General features: G+C 39.0%; 1 protein-coding gene across 3 annotated transcripts in view; it reads left to right on the forward strand.

Moving 5' to 3' along the window:
* The window catches only part of LOC126397197 (calcium-activated potassium channel subunit beta-2-like), a 51796-nt gene that overhangs the window by 12306 nt on the left and 23695 nt on the right, over positions 1–15795 (forward strand). The window contains exon 1 of one of the 3 annotated variants that reach the window (XM_050055784.1): positions 7663–7973. The exons of the other annotated variants lie outside the window; for them this stretch is intronic. Within the exon in view, the coding sequence (XP_049911741.1) occupies positions 7906–7973 (68 nt within the window). The 5' untranslated portion in view covers positions 7663–7905. Of the gene's footprint in view, positions 1–7662; positions 7974–15795 lie in introns of those variants that run through there. 3 annotated transcript variants of the gene reach the window in all.

The raw sequence follows: 15795 nt of genomic DNA on the forward strand, positions 1-15795 counted from the left end.
AGAGCTTGAAGATCCACTCATTACTAAAAGTGTATGTCATCCAAGAGTGACAATAAAAACTACTAGACTGGTCAAAGCTGTCAACATGAAATTTAAGGAGATCAATTCACGTTGTCAGCTCATGCATTGAGTAACATTACAAATAAACGTTCCACCTTAAAAGTTGCCGGCAGTCGGCCCAATGAATTAAAGCAACACTTACCTTAATTTTTCTTTGTTTAGGTTAAAATGCTATTAATAAGCTGATGGCACACTAAAATGCAAGTGAATTACACCAGAAATAAAAACTCATAATTATACCATTCTCATATGGTTCTAAGAAAAAACTCAGACCAATCGATTGGTCGGAGTTTTCTCCTGTCCTGTCTGTCTTCCCCACGTGGAGGCCTCCGACTGATGTAACCACTCACGTAACCTTCCGCGGCTGCAAAACAGAACTTACGCCTATCAGCACCACTGCTTGAAAAAATCCCAGGGGAAACACTGTCCTGAATCTACCAATGTTATCAATAATATTTACATTTCATTCGGACATAAACATGAAGCAACATAACACAAAAAAAAAAATCGTGTTTCATGTTTAAACAAGCACTCAGGACTTAGGACTCAACTTGAGACTTGTTAGCCTTGACTCTGGACTTTACTTAGGACTAGACTTACTAGTCTTATTAGACTTACTTGTGACTTGCAAAACAATGACTTTGTCCCCCTCTGGCTGATACAATCTAATATTTATTAGAAAATTTATTTAAAATCTGCATCCTTTTTTCTTCAAAGAGACCTTTGCTCATTGTGCCCAAAAAGTTTTATTTTAAATTCATCAGTCCACAGGACTTGTTTCCAAAAAGCATCAGGCTGGTTTAGATGTTCCTTTGCAAACTTGTTTTGATTTGCCTTTCTAACAGTCCTTCCAGACCTCAACTTGACCTCCAGTTCCTGTTACTGCCATTTCTTAATTACATTATGAACTAAGGAAACAGCTACCTGAAAACACTCTGCTATCTTCTTATAGTCTTCTCCTGCTTTGTGGGCATCAGTTATTTTAGTTTTCAGGGTGCTAGGCAGCTGTTTAGAGGAGCCCATGGCTGCTGATTGTTGGGACAAGGTTTTAGAAGTCAGATTATTTAAAAAGCTTAGACATTTGCATCACCTGGCCTTTCCTAACAATGATTGTGAACAAGCAAAACTCTAACAAACTAATTATGGTCTGAGATCCTGGTAAAAGTTGTCTATGTTGTCAAATATCTTGGAGTGCCCAAACTTTTGCATGGTGCTCCTTTCATTTTTTCACTCTAAAATTGTAGGCCTACAAAACAAAAATAATACACGGATCTTTCATCTTTTACTTACTTAACAGTAAATAAAATTTTGACCATGGGTGCCTAACATTTGCATGCCACTGTAGCTTCTTTCAGCTAATTTTTTTGGCCCTCAGCTTGTGTTTTGGTTTACTCTCACAACTCTAATTGGTTGCAGCCCTCTCTAAAAATCCACTGTACTTTTCTCGTCACTATTTCCACTGTGTCTGGCTTTCAAAAGCAAATGTGTGTGCAGTTTCTAACCATTGATTGAGAAACAAAGTGGTGAAAGCAACGTTGGTAATAACTGAAAGTGAAATGAAAATATGTATTTATTACATATCACTTTCACTATGATACTTTCAGGGGTAAACTGAAACAACAAATTAAATAAAATGTAAATACCTTTCCTTTCAATTTGTCATGTAAAAATAGTGGTCAGTCGCAAAATACTTCCTCCAAAGTTGAATTCAGTTAACCTGCAGCCAAGCTACTGTAAACTGTAGTTCAGCTGATAATTTAACTACATGTACTAAAATGACTTCCCAGCAGTCTGGATCATTCCATTAATGGTACCTCACTGTGGGGAGCCACAAAGTCTGGTCTGAACCATTAACAGCAGCTGTCTCTACCTCTCTGCCATTAGCACTCATTCTAACACTCACAATGAAATATGTCTCAGACAAGCCAACTCTAATCCCATCTACAGTACATCACACTGTCTTTCCAACTCTCTCCTGTGCTCTTATTTCTTTACTTTCATTCATTCATCACATTACAAAGAGATACCTGTGCCAGTGAGCCAGTGTTATATGTCAATCATATCCCACTTTTGCTCACAAGCTACAATCAAGAGGTCTTTCAGGTGAAGTAGAGCACTTCCTGACAGCCATATTGGAAATCATAGGATCTTGGATATCAGTGGTAGTGAGTAAATTAACTTCCCATTTATTTCAAGTGTTTCTGTCTATGAATAAATAAATTAATTGATGTTCATGATGTTGTAGGTTGATAGTTTGTGTCTCAGACAGGTGTTCCACCAGGATGTATCTTATTCATGTTTTTGTTACTGCAGCATTTAACCCACCAGAAAGCCCCTAAACCAAATAGAGCTTAGGACCCCATTAACCCCTGGTTCTGACACTCTCTGTGCATTGTGCATGTTTCTTGCCATTTCAGTACCCTTCAAGTTCAGAGGAGACTAAACATGGTAGCTTAATCATACAGTTTTTCAGCTGGAACCCCAGAAACCAGTCAGAACCAACCACCTTTGCTGTATGACAGTGTGTTCTAAGCTGTAAACAAGCCTTGCATTAAAGTGGACAAAGTATGTTGAGGGCGTCAAAATCAACTAACCAATTTGAGAATTCATTTGATCATTTGTAAATCAATTACTCACCCTGTGTTATGTTGAATTTGTGACAAAAACTTCAAATCCAAAAATGGAGAAAAATTGTTGATCAATTGAAGGCATAGGGATCCATATTTAACAGCAGAAACTATCAACACATCCATTTACAAATTCCAATACAACCTGGGCAATATAATCCAAGTCACATATATCCAATCTTATGTTCATCACTTCCCCAACCAGGCTGTTGTCACAAACTGTTTATATGTTTTCCTTCAAAAAGTAATGCACCCAAATATGTCCCATATATTTTAAATCATGTGATCAATGCACTAACAAAAGTAAAAAAGGAAGCAGCCCTGAGCGGTTTTGTAAAGAGGCAGGTTGGGGCAGTGGATAGACTTTCCCCTGAGACTTCCCCTGGAGTCGTGTGTTTGGAACTGTGTGAACTTTGAGTCATTTTAAGGTGCATCTTCACCATGTTTCTTTTCCTAAATATTACCTCCGTAACTTTACGTTAATTACGTAACTATATGTTAAGGATGTAACGTCATTCGTAGGGTGCTAATTCGTAGGATATCATACCAACTGTTATGCATGCATTTTTCGTAGGATATCACACAAACTGTTATGAGAATATGTTGCCCAAATTTCCGACAGGGAACTGAACTAAAAGTGAATCTTATCTATGCTCTCTTCAAAGCCAGATTCCATTGCCAAAAAACCCCATAAAGCTTCAGAATTAAAAGCTAGTTCCAATTATGCACCCAGTCCCACACATTTTGACTTTCTCAATTAGACGCATGGTCTGGTTGCCAAGCAGTTCATTTTTTTATAGAAGTTAGGTAGAAGGTAGGCAGAAGTATATAAGTCTACCTCAAATTATGTGTGTGTTCCTCAATTACCCTGTAAGTTATTCATATTTCTTTAGTATGTAAGGGTCCTGCGCTCAAAAAAATCAAAAGGGTTTTTCAATAAAATTAATCCAAGTTGTGAGTGCTGTTTTAACAGGATAAAGAGGTATTGTGTCAGTATGCCGGGTGCCATTATCCTTGAACGCTGTAACTAACTCTCTCTGATGCACTGTCTGTCAGAGCTAGATCAAATCAATGATTCATTGTTGATATATTATCTGAAGCCTAATTTTCATACAAGTAATATTCATACTGTTTTAAATTAATGGTTTGGTTGTATTTACCATCTTTGCTGAGCAACAGTTTTGTGTGAAAGGAATTAAAGACTTGTTCCATATAGACGCTTGTCCCAAATACAGGCCTGTAAATTTCAGTGATTTAAGCAAATAATAGCCCAGGCTATGATTTGAAGTTTTACAGTAGTTTGTTTGTGTTATTGTGTGACCTTGGTGTTTTAAAGGGTTTAGAGTTTAGAACACAAACAATCTACAGATCGAGGCAGTGGTACAACAGCAGCTCCCATGTTCAGCGAGGTTAAATTGCTGTGTTTGTCAATGGAGTCTGGCTGTGATACTAAATATACTTTTAGTTCAGTTCTCTGTCAGAAAGCGCTGTCTGTGTTAGAAGTACTGAGCATGACTGGGTAAATGAGACTTGGATTATACTGCACGAGTTATGTGACAGTTTGTAAATTGATACTTTTATACAGTTTTGCTGTTGTTTAATGCGGACCCCTATGACTTCAATTCATCACAAATTTTCTGTTTTTGGATCCTTCGTTCACTGTGGAGGCATGTGAGAAAAACGTTTTTTTCACGAATGTAATGTACCATGCATTGATATACAAATGGTCATTTGGGAGGGTGAAGTATTACTTTGAAACAAAAGTCAGCTGCCCATATAAACATGAACTAGGTTTTTCTTGTTGTAATCATTCCTCCTGTCCACACTGGCCATTAAACAAGTGGTGAGGGGGAAACTCTAGTTCTTGTTCTGTGCAAAAACACATACCAAAGATTATCTGTATCTGTATTCATGTGGCTTCAGCAGTCTGCAGAGTGTGAGGCGAATATACAGTTGGCTAAAATCTTAAAAGGGGATGAGACTAATAACCTAAATATGTCAACCATATCTTTCTGTGTGGCCCAAGATGACAATTTTTTAACTTGAGCAAAAATTGCAGCTTTATTTTATTTAGAATCAAAGAGCTGTTCTATAGCTCATGATTCTAAACAAGGCTGAACAGCTGTGTCACGCTCTGTTCTGCAGTCAGTCAGGTGGCAAGAGACAACTGCAGGCTACAAACACTGAAACACATGCCATCCACTCCAGAAACAGAACCATGACATCATTGCTGAGACACACAGTGTGTCTGTGTATGTGTGTGGCAGGCATGCATGTGTGTCAGTGAGTCTAAGCCTGTCGCACAGAACGGCAGCACCTGTGCCGTCAACATGCCACCTGACGATCCCGCCTTCCAGGAAAGCTGTAAGGTTTATGTGTTAAAGAAAGAAGTGTTATGTGTGTGTGTGTGTGTGTGTGTGTGTGTGTGTTAATGTATGCGGTGGTGTGGTATGTGACTGTGTTTATGTCTCAGGATGCAGTAGGGGACAGTACGTGAGTGTGTAGGATGTATGACCACATCAGAGAACATTCCTCTTGTGGTTTTAACAGCACAAGACATGCTGCCCATGACCTTTTAAAGAGTTGTAAGAAAAGTGACTAAATAGCTGTGTGTGTGTGTGTGTGTGTGTGTCTCTCCACATGCTATAACAACACATGTATGAACCTTTGAGTCCATAAAACACATTGTAGACTTTGAGGTTATAGCCAGTACTGTAGCAGTAGTTACAGACGGCACCACTCGTGTCATAGCTTATCACTTTTCTTCTTCTTCCTCTTCACATTCTAGCACAACTTACGTCACCATTTCATCCCTCTGTTGCTCTCCAGTATGACATAACTTTTGATACAAATAATGTGCAACTAGACATTGAAAACACTACCCCCACATCCACACGTACAGACAACACTTTTACTTCAGATATCTATCATCCATTAAAGGTCAAAGGCAGTGTGTCTGAGACTGCTGCGTCCACAAGAGCATGGTGCCAGACATTAGATAACGGTTGGCAATGCAATCTGGATTCTAAACCATCCACTGAACAAAGTAACAGAACACTCTGATGATATTAATTGAAACTCTTCTCCTTCTCTGAACTGTAAAAATCCCATTTTTATTATCTGTCAGTTTGTAATTGTGCAGATCACAGACACTGCATTTTATTTGGAAAAACATCATTTTTGGCCACGAGAGGACACAATAGCTTCAAAACAAGCTGACAGACATGTGAGCAAACAGTTGCTCATGTAAATGACCTGCAGAAACACATCAACACTATCATCCTATTACAGCTGCATTTCTGGCGACCTGATTAATAGAACTCCAGTATTAACTCTTTTAGATCTGGTTAGATCTCCACAGCCTGGTATCTCTGAGAAATACATCCATATTAAACAATACTGCATGTCACATTTTATGTCCAGTGGCAATATTCAGTGTTAATGCAAAAAATAGTGCGTCACAGAGTTAATATAGTAAGTAGTGAAATCCAAGATTGGATATCTATTATTTGCAAAACAAAAAATCCAATTCTTAGCTGAGCTGTGTATTTTCAATGCCGAATGCCGAAAAATAAGATATCCTATGGGATGGCAGATTATATTTTCTTCCCTTGTTTATAAAAAGCTAATTTTACAATGCTGGAAAAACACAGAGGCCCCTACTTAACAAACTTGGAAAGAAGTGATGATATATTATTTGACTCTATAAAAGACACTGTCTGAGGACAACAGTAAAACAAAGCAATTTAATGAGGTATGGAAGGACAATTTCTGAGGCCCTAAAAGTATTTTGTGTAAAATGGATGAATGTGGTATAAATGTATATACGACTTATGTCTTAGGTGTTGTGTATGTAATATACAAATGTTTTTTTAGCCTTACGTTAGTTAGTTAGTAAATTATATACTATCTTATACACCAAAGAACTGAATAGCCTACATGATTGTCAGAATGAAATTGTAAGAAAAACCTCACGGTGGAAAGCATGAAATCAAATAAAGATGATTATCAAAAAAATAAATAAATAAATAAATACAAACACAACACTTTGTGAAATCAGTTGACTCACAGTCATGAAGACATCCCATTCTCAATAAACATGCGTACCAATGCCTCTTCATGCCTGCTGTGTTGACAAATTTGACCAAACTGACAAAGACTAAAACTAAAGACCTTCCCTGAATAGTTTTATTTCATTTTAGTTTGTTTTGTAAGTACACAATATTGCTTTAGTTATTTAACAAAAAATGTTTTTTGACACCTAATTTGAGTTTTTAGGTTAGTTTTAGTTCTCTGTAATAACTTTGGAATGTCCTTAATGTTGAAAGAGGAAAGTATAAGTGTGGAGGTCAAGTTGGGGGATGGGCATGAGGACCACTGGACTTAAATGTGGATGAACAGCATTTGTGTTCTGTCACAAACAGTTATTGTTTTCTTATATTAAGAAAAGCAAGAACCCTCTTGCTGTGAGGCAACAGTGCTAACCACTATACCATCGTGGCGCCCAACTAGTGACCCCTAACTAGCCTGGCTCTGTCCCAAGGTAAATAATAATAATAATAATAATGACAGTAAATATAGTTTACTTCATGCATACACAAATATTTGTTTTGCAGAATGGTGAGTTAGTTTGCTCAGTGGTGTTGAGGACAGAAGTGTTTGATATTAGGTGGAGAGGATTTCTGTCCACATTTTCATGTTAATGCCTCTCTCCTCCCTGTTAGCCACAACCCACATCCACTCAGCCCAGCCACCTCCCACATCCACCCTGACAGATGCTGATGAGGTTGACCTAAAGTCAGTAAGCACTGCTGTTATAGAAACTTGACACCTTAGACAGACAGTCAAAAACAGAGCCGACTTCTCTCTCTTAGACTTGCTTATTATTTGGAGAATGACTCCAGACATCATCATGGACGGTTCCCATTTTTAAAATTTGTTTGCTTTACTGTAGAAGTCATTTGAACTTTTTTTTCTTTTTCAGTGCTGCAGATAGTTAAAATTCTTTTTTTTCTTTTTCTCTGATAAATAATGTAGTTGTGATATGAAAGAAATTCATTGACAAATTATTTTCTTTTTTGCTGCCAAGCTTCAGTAGCTTCAGTAGTGAAGACTACTGAGCCTGCTGTCAGGCAGCAGTCAGAACTAGTAATTGAAAGCAGTAGCTTGGAGGTAAAAGTGAACCCATGGGTGGAGGTGTTGTGAAGTACATGGTGCCATGTTAGGGGACAACTGCTCCAACAATCTGACCATTGCCTTTTGTCCAACACCACCATCAGAAATCAGGTGAGCGCCATTTCAGCATTACTGTACTCATTATAATGTAGCTAAAGTCGGTGCGTTTGTTAAATAGGATGTTGGTACTGACACACACTGGGTGATCTGGTGTGTTTTGAATCAACTTGTCTTCTTCTGCTGCAGTAGGAAACTGATCTAAATGTCCATTATGATATTCATTTGCTCACATACACAAAAAAAAAATGAGCAGTTGTTTCTCTATACAGCAAACTGTATACAGCATGTCTACATGTTTGTTAGTGCTGCTTCAGAATTGTGTTGTTACTCAGTATTTGATACTGACCTGAGGTCAGAGACACCAAACATATCCCACCACCCAAGCAGGGCTGAACAATTTATGGAAAATATCTAATTGCAAGTGCAATAGCTGTTTAAATTAAATATATATACAAATCTGTGTCTTTATTATCTACATCATATTAAACAAGATATAATTGTACCAAGCATAATAACACAATTAACTACAGATAGTCGCATAGAAAGAGCACATTAACAGGGCAACAGCCGAGAGTTTTTCCACAGAAATAAACAGGTACAACCTGGGAAATGTCCCAGGAACCACTGTCATTTTTGTCGAGTTTCATATAAAAACCCTTCATGGTTCAGCCCTCATCTGCACCTCAAAATTCTAAAAATAATCTTTAAAAACATTAACGTTCAAAAAATATGACTTCATTGTCTCTAGCATTATTATGGGGATAAAGCAACCAGGCTAAGCAATAAATAAAACAATCCGGTCTCACTCTCAACTCGTCAAATACTGACACTTGATCAGTCGCCCTCAGTGTCAGATGCTGACACACTGAGGCACCCTGTGACGGCAGTATGAGACGCACTGGGTGGCAGCATTTTTTTAAGCTCCAAGCAGTAGTAGTATAAAGAGCGAGACATAGGGCAGGTGGGAGTGGAGGTGGATTGGTCAAACAAACTCCGGACTTTCTCGTGGAAGACGGCTGTTTGTGTCCCATGTGAAACTGAAAGTCAATGGAGTTATTTTAATAGTAACATAGTGTATTAGTATGTGTAGCACACTACGCTAGTGACAAATGTCTCGTGACATACATGATATATGTCACGTAACGTTACATTTAAGCCAAACAATGTTTTTTTCTAAACCTAATAACAAAGTTTTGTTGCCTAAACTTTACGTACACCTACAAACAGCGTTTTTTACGTTCATATTCTAAGTTTATTTTGAAAAGATGCTATTTATGTAACGAGTGTAAACTGACATGCCGTCCCTAAGAGCCCACAGCTGACACTGGAGGGCAGTCCTGTGCACAGACATTTTTGGGGTAAGGTGCTGAAGCAAAAAGAAAAGGGAGCACCTCTCTCGTAATTATTAGTTTAAAAACTGAAGTTATATACAGTAACATGTTTTGCTTACTTACATATTTATCTTAATACCCATACAGTGATGCAGACAAGGGTGTCAAGGGTTTTGTTTGAACATTGCAGAGGACACATATTAGGTCAGGGGGGTCGGGGGGTCCAGTGTCAATTGTGAGCCTCAAACATTAATTTCTTGCATTCTGGTGAATTTTTCTGCATCAATTTATGGTGGAAATGTATTTATTTATGTAAAGGAATACAAAATTCAGGTCGCGGGTGACACATCAAACTAAAAATATAATATTATATAATGCAGTAACACTGTGAGGCATTCTGTACTGCTTTCAAATATTTATTCTGTAGATCATCTTGTCTCATTTCATGTTGTCTGCTGAGTCAACACGTGTTTTACTGTGTATAAATGAGGGACTGTGTTCTACAGTAAGGTTTAAATGGATGTACAGAGTAGAAGTTGCTCTGACACACACAGACACACCGAAGATGATTTCTACCTTAAAGCTCTGCAATTACATATGAGGTTAACAGAGGGCTGAAGAGAAAATAGTCTTTTGAGGGGGTTGGTTGATTCATTTCCATCAAATTTAGCTTCCTACAAACATGGTTCGTTACTTCAGGCCTAAATACAAGGCTTTTTAAAAATATTTTCTCTTGTTGTTACTTTCCCATCAGAACCCTTTAATTTAATTTCATAAATTAGATTAAATTCACAATTTTTAAATTCAATCCTCGGCCCAATAATTTGTAAACACTAAAGTCTATGATAAATACATGAGGAACCACTGTGATTTCATTGAATAGTCAAGTACTCATACTTATAATGATCTAATACTTAAAATTATGCTCTAAGTAAGCTTTAAATATTCATAAAGAATCCCAGAGAGCAGACGCCTGCAGCTTTGCGCTCCTTCTCTCCTTCTCTGTGCTCTTGGCACAAGGAATGTGCAGCACCAAACTGCATTTCAGATTTATTTGAATAAATTATCAGAGCTATGGTGTAGGAGATCTACACATTATCGCAAGTTGAGTTTTGGTTGCTCAAGACATGTGGAAGTGGGAAATCAATATGGCATTTCTCTCTGCTTGCACCGCGTAGTTGGTGAATCGGAATCAGCGTTGGAGGTGGGCGGTGTGATTTTACGCCAGAATAGCTTACTTGTTGTTATACTTAATGGTGGGTTATTTCCTTAATTAGGCTGGCTGCATTGAGATGTTTTAATGGTAGTTAAATCTAACAACAGTTATAAACAATACTTAGGCTTTGGCAAACACTATAATTACCTGACTGTCCATGACGACAGGTTACAGAGAGCCGTGGATGCTGCTCAACAGGGCACTCCATTTGAGTGCATTAACTGTAGTGACTGTGACAAGGGACGTTGATTAGGGAGGGGCAGGGGCTCTCATGGTCTGGCAGAATTAAAATTTAAATGTGGCTGTCAGGCATTATAACACACTTCTAATGGAGAATTGATACCATGGGCCACATTTTCAAACCAAAATATTCAATTAGAAAAAGAAACAGAAATGTCTTGCAAAAAAAAGTGAACTTATCTAGTCAGAGGGCAAAAGGGCAGGTGCACCACCTGGGGTCTATCTTTGCACGTGCCGGCTGGATGTGAACCTAGAGTGTCATAATTTGACGTGTGGGGCCACTGACAAGCGTTTGTATTTTACGAGTCAAGAGTGAGAATGTGTTGGATAAAAAGCTAAGAGAGGGTCAAGCTTTTGACTGGCCGAAGTGGCAGTGACAGGTATTATCTAAATGCAGTACTTCATCACCTAGAAATCCTGTGAGGTGATCTTGACACTTATGACACTAGAATCCATGCAGTGTCTACCTGCAACCCCTTGTCATATTTCTAAGTTGTGAGCAGTTTAACCAAACATGCTCATTTCTAATTGTTTCATTTTATGTTTAGTTTTATGTGACCCTTCAGATTTATCTTGTGACCCTTTGGGGGGCCTCAACCCCCAGGTTGGGAACCATTGGTTTAGTAGAGAGTTTGCATTTCAGTCTTAAATTTTTATTCCCACCACTTACCATCTTATCATTAGTGTAGATGTCAGTGAACTCAAGCTGTCACTAAGCTGCAGCTAAGAGCTCTCCAGTGCTAAAAGGTCTGTCTGAAACAGTGTACACAACAACCAACCAGACAGCGCACATATACAGGATGAGCAAATATTGACTCCGGCAGCCGTCAGGTGGTCCATCATTCATGGCACTAATACTTTTATAGACCAAGCGTGTCTGTGTGTGTAGTGAAGCATGCCTGAGTCAATATTTAGTCCTGTCATGTTGAGTGCTCTTGCTTTAGTAGCCAGGTGCCAACAGCTTCCTGATGTTTTGGTCTTGTCTTTGCTCTTCTTCACCTGACTTGTTTCCAGGCTGTCTGTAAGAAATAACATTTAACTTTAGCTTGTGTGATGCTTTTAATAGCAGTGGTTGCTGCTTAGTGAGCTGCTAATTTATTGGAAATTCTCTATGTCAGAGAAATATCGACAAGCAGTGATCGTGTTTGAGATTCAATAAATAATGTGACAGATTTTGTATTAGGCTTTAATGATTGTTTGAATGATGGAAAATCAATTGCTTTTTTGGTCAGCTAGATGGTGCTGATGTTTTTTCTCCTGGTGGGGGTCAGCAGAGGTCTTAAAGGATGGAGGCACTGGAAAGGGAGATCAGAAATGTGCCGTCTGCATCTTAATCAAACGTCTGGACTTATTTATGATTTTTTAACACGGAAGGAAAGGAGGACTTGGATATGACACGTGATTTGCAAGCAGTGTCATATGAGAATAAAATAGATTGAGAATACTACTAACATGAGGGCTCACTGCACACTCCACCACCCAGAGATAGCGTTAGCTGCTAAAGGCCAATGCTAATGCCGAAAAATCAACTAGACACACTTAGTATGACAAAACTACCATCCAATATGTGAATCCCTCCTGACATTTTTTCACCGACACAGTCGTACCCAAACTTTACAGAGAACTGAAGCATAAAGTTGAGGAGCCTTTGAGTACAGCAGGAAGGGCGGCATTAACTTGTGATGCCTGGACTTCAAGGCCAGTTGTTTCATATGTGACTATAACGACACATTATTTCACAGAGGACCGGCGACTGCTGTCGCACTTTCTCCAAACTAGCGCAGTACATGAAATTCACGCAGGAGCAAACACTGCAGACCTCCTGCAAAATGCAGCAAGTATGAGGTATGGCCGACAAAACCCTTGGCTCACATGCTTAATCTGGCCTTGCAGAGGGCGTTAAATCTGCCAACAGTTTAGTTTGTTAGGAGTATGCAGCATTTATGACTGGTTTTATGATCGTGTTCAGTAGCGGGTCGTGATGAAATTGGGTGGGAGGGCTAACGCATTAGACCTATGGCCTATACTGATCAATAGTTCAGCTGCAGTAACAATAACATCACACTGAGATACAGTACCAGGTTACAGCAACAATGCACTACAGCAAAACTAGAGAACTAGGCTAACTACAAAAATGTTCTGATGCCAAAAGCTCTCTCTCTCTCTCTCTCTCTCTCTCTCTCTCTCTCTCTCTCTCTCTCTCTCTCTCTCTCTCTCGCTCACACATGTGCGCGCGCGCACCCACACACACGCGCACACACACACTGACTATTTTCTGCTGTACACACAGACAGTAAAGGTAAAGAAAGGAAAGGAGTAATGCTCCTTTAATAAGAGGTTCGGGCTTGGGCCTAGGGCTGGGCGGTATGGCCTAAAATCAATATCACGGTATAATTTTGGGGGGATGCGGTGACAGTATGATATCGCGGTATTGTCTTCTCTTTTTTTTTTTTACACCTTAAATAAAACAATTTAAAAAGCCATACAAGTCTAGGATGGAAACTATTTATCATCAGAAGTAAAACGGTTGCTAATAAGCGCAGTTATGATGTACTTGTATTCTAGTACAGTACTTGAGCACTGTTTATGCTGATTTGTCCTCACTACATTAAGAGGGACATATTGCAATTTTTACTCCACTGCATTTACTTGACAGATATAGTTACTAGTTATTGGTTTACTTTAAAAACAAACAAAATCTTATAATACAATGCATTGTAAAGATTAAATCAGTGCCTCTGACCTTTTGCCTTGTGGACCTCTTGTCACATCTCAGATTTTAATGAGTTGTTCCATCAACATGACAATGAAACTTCGTAGTTGGTTTCATTTACATATAAACTGTTAGAGGCCTAAAGAGGTAAATTATTCAGTGTTGAAAGAACCAAAGAGTTAGGAGTATTTAAAATAGTGAAAAGGGATTTGTGTAACTGATTTTCTACCCAGTGTATCATCTTATGACCCTTCAGATTTATCTTGTAAACATGTGGAGGAGGTTTCAACTCCAGGTTCAAAAACAATGGGCAAAACAAGCTACTCTCATGTACTGGGCCTTGGGTGCCATCTAGTGGGCCAAGGAGGTATGGCCAATTGGTTAGATTAAATTAGATTTTTGGTAAAAAGTAAGTAAAACATTTTTGTAAAAAAATAAATAAATAAATAAATAAAAGTAAAACGAATCCTTTTTGTGCTTTACAAAGTTTAAATTTTTGTATATCTTAATGTACTCAAGATTTCACATAGATAAAAACAATAAATTAAAATGTATTTCCAATTACCAGTTATGTTTTAAAATTTCAACCTCAATCAGGTCACACAAAAAAGATCACTTTTTGAAACAGAAAACTGATGTGAGAGAACAACCTCGTGCCAGTAAAAGCTCCAAAGCTTGTGGCGAGGATATATTACTTGGAATATTTTATATTTGGATTGATAAAGGCAGACAGAGATGCTGAGGTGAAGGCACATTGTGTTGAATATGATGAAATCCAGTCCAGTTAAATGCTACAACTATTAAAGTTTCAGAGACACAAAGCTCCTGGGATGTGTTGGGAACCCTAAAGAATGAGGAAATGGGGTGGGTTTCAGGCACAACAGTATGTCATCACAACATTAACAGCTAATAGTGGCATAACACATATTGACAGCCCAGGTTATTTTTTCTCAATTTTTTGTCATGAGCTGTTCTTATAATCATTTTTACGCAGCCCCTAAAGTCCCCCCACAAAAAAAAAAAATATTAAAAAAAAAAAAGAGTGCATGAGATAAACTAAATCAAGCGCACGAGATACTAAAACGTGCACTCCCCATACAATTATTTCCCACGCTTTGATTTATTTGTGCATACGGCTTTCGTACTGACCACTTCAGATGTTCACAACCGCACCCACGATACAATGGAGAGAAGAACTTAGCTCATCAACTTTTATTTTCATTGTGGATTGTCATATAAAGACATTCTTGCTGCTCTTGCACGGAGACATGGGATTATCATTAGCAGGGATAATTTGCTGCGCATACTGAAGGACAATAGGCTCAGCAGACGGAAATACTATGCAGATTTAGGCTGTGTCATTGACTTCAATTCAGGAACAACAGGGAAGATGCATGGATATCGATGGATGTTTATGAAGTGCAAAGAAAATGGCCTTAAAGGAGCAATAAGTGAAATTCATAATTTCTAGATTGAAGGAATTAAAAAATCGCTATGTGAAGAACTAGAAGTGTAATTTCATCTGGAGTATAGCATGACCTCACACACCCTCTCTCTGAGTTGATCTCCAGCCCATTGTTTACAAGCCGGTCCGACTGCGCGTTCATGTACGTTCATGTGAATCCCCCCGCCCCCCCACAAGCGTAGCATGGGTTAATGTCTGGAGCTTGAGTTATTAGCGGCTCTGTCCGAGCAATGGGTCAGGCGTTACAGTTGTGTTAGGTGAGTAGCCCAGCAGCCCAGCTAACATTTGCAATTAGCATTGTAAAATGTAGCCCGGCGGGCAGCCTGGCGGCTGTGTTTAGCTATTCCCCTGCCTACTTCAATGATGATGGTACCTGTAATAAATGCAATGTATTTGCTGAAATGGAGGCGAGGCTCAGTGACTAGAAGAGCTGGTAGAAGCGCTCCATAGCTGCAAGTTACTCCAGTAGCCGTAGTAGTTCTAGTGCTAACTCCAGGAGCTAACGCTAACATTTCTCTCTTCTCCGTGGCTCCGGTCTCACAGAGAAGAGTTGGAACGTTAGCATGGCAGCAGACTAGTGCTAACGCTAACGTCCCCACGCTTAAGCAGGCTCCTGGAATGTTAGCATGGCAGCTGACTAGTGCTAACGCTAACGTTCCCATGCTTCTCGGCTCCGGCTCACTGAGCCTGGCGGAGAGGGAACTGCCCATTGGTTCGACAGCCCATTGGTTCGACATCTCATTGTTCCGACCATATTAAACTCATTGTTCCGAAGTCCGTTCCGAAATCATCATGATGCCCTGTGGTTAGGTCTGGTTAGGTTTAGGCACAAAAACCACTTGGTTAGGGTCAGGAAAAGATCATGGTATGGGTTAAAATGAAAAAGAAAGTGACAAACTCATTAAGCC

The sequence above is a fragment of the Epinephelus moara genome, chromosome 10 (assembly GCF_006386435.1).
Source record: "Epinephelus moara isolate mb chromosome 10, YSFRI_EMoa_1.0, whole genome shotgun sequence".
Classification (NCBI taxonomy): Eukaryota; Metazoa; Chordata; class Actinopteri; order Perciformes; family Serranidae; genus Epinephelus; species Epinephelus moara.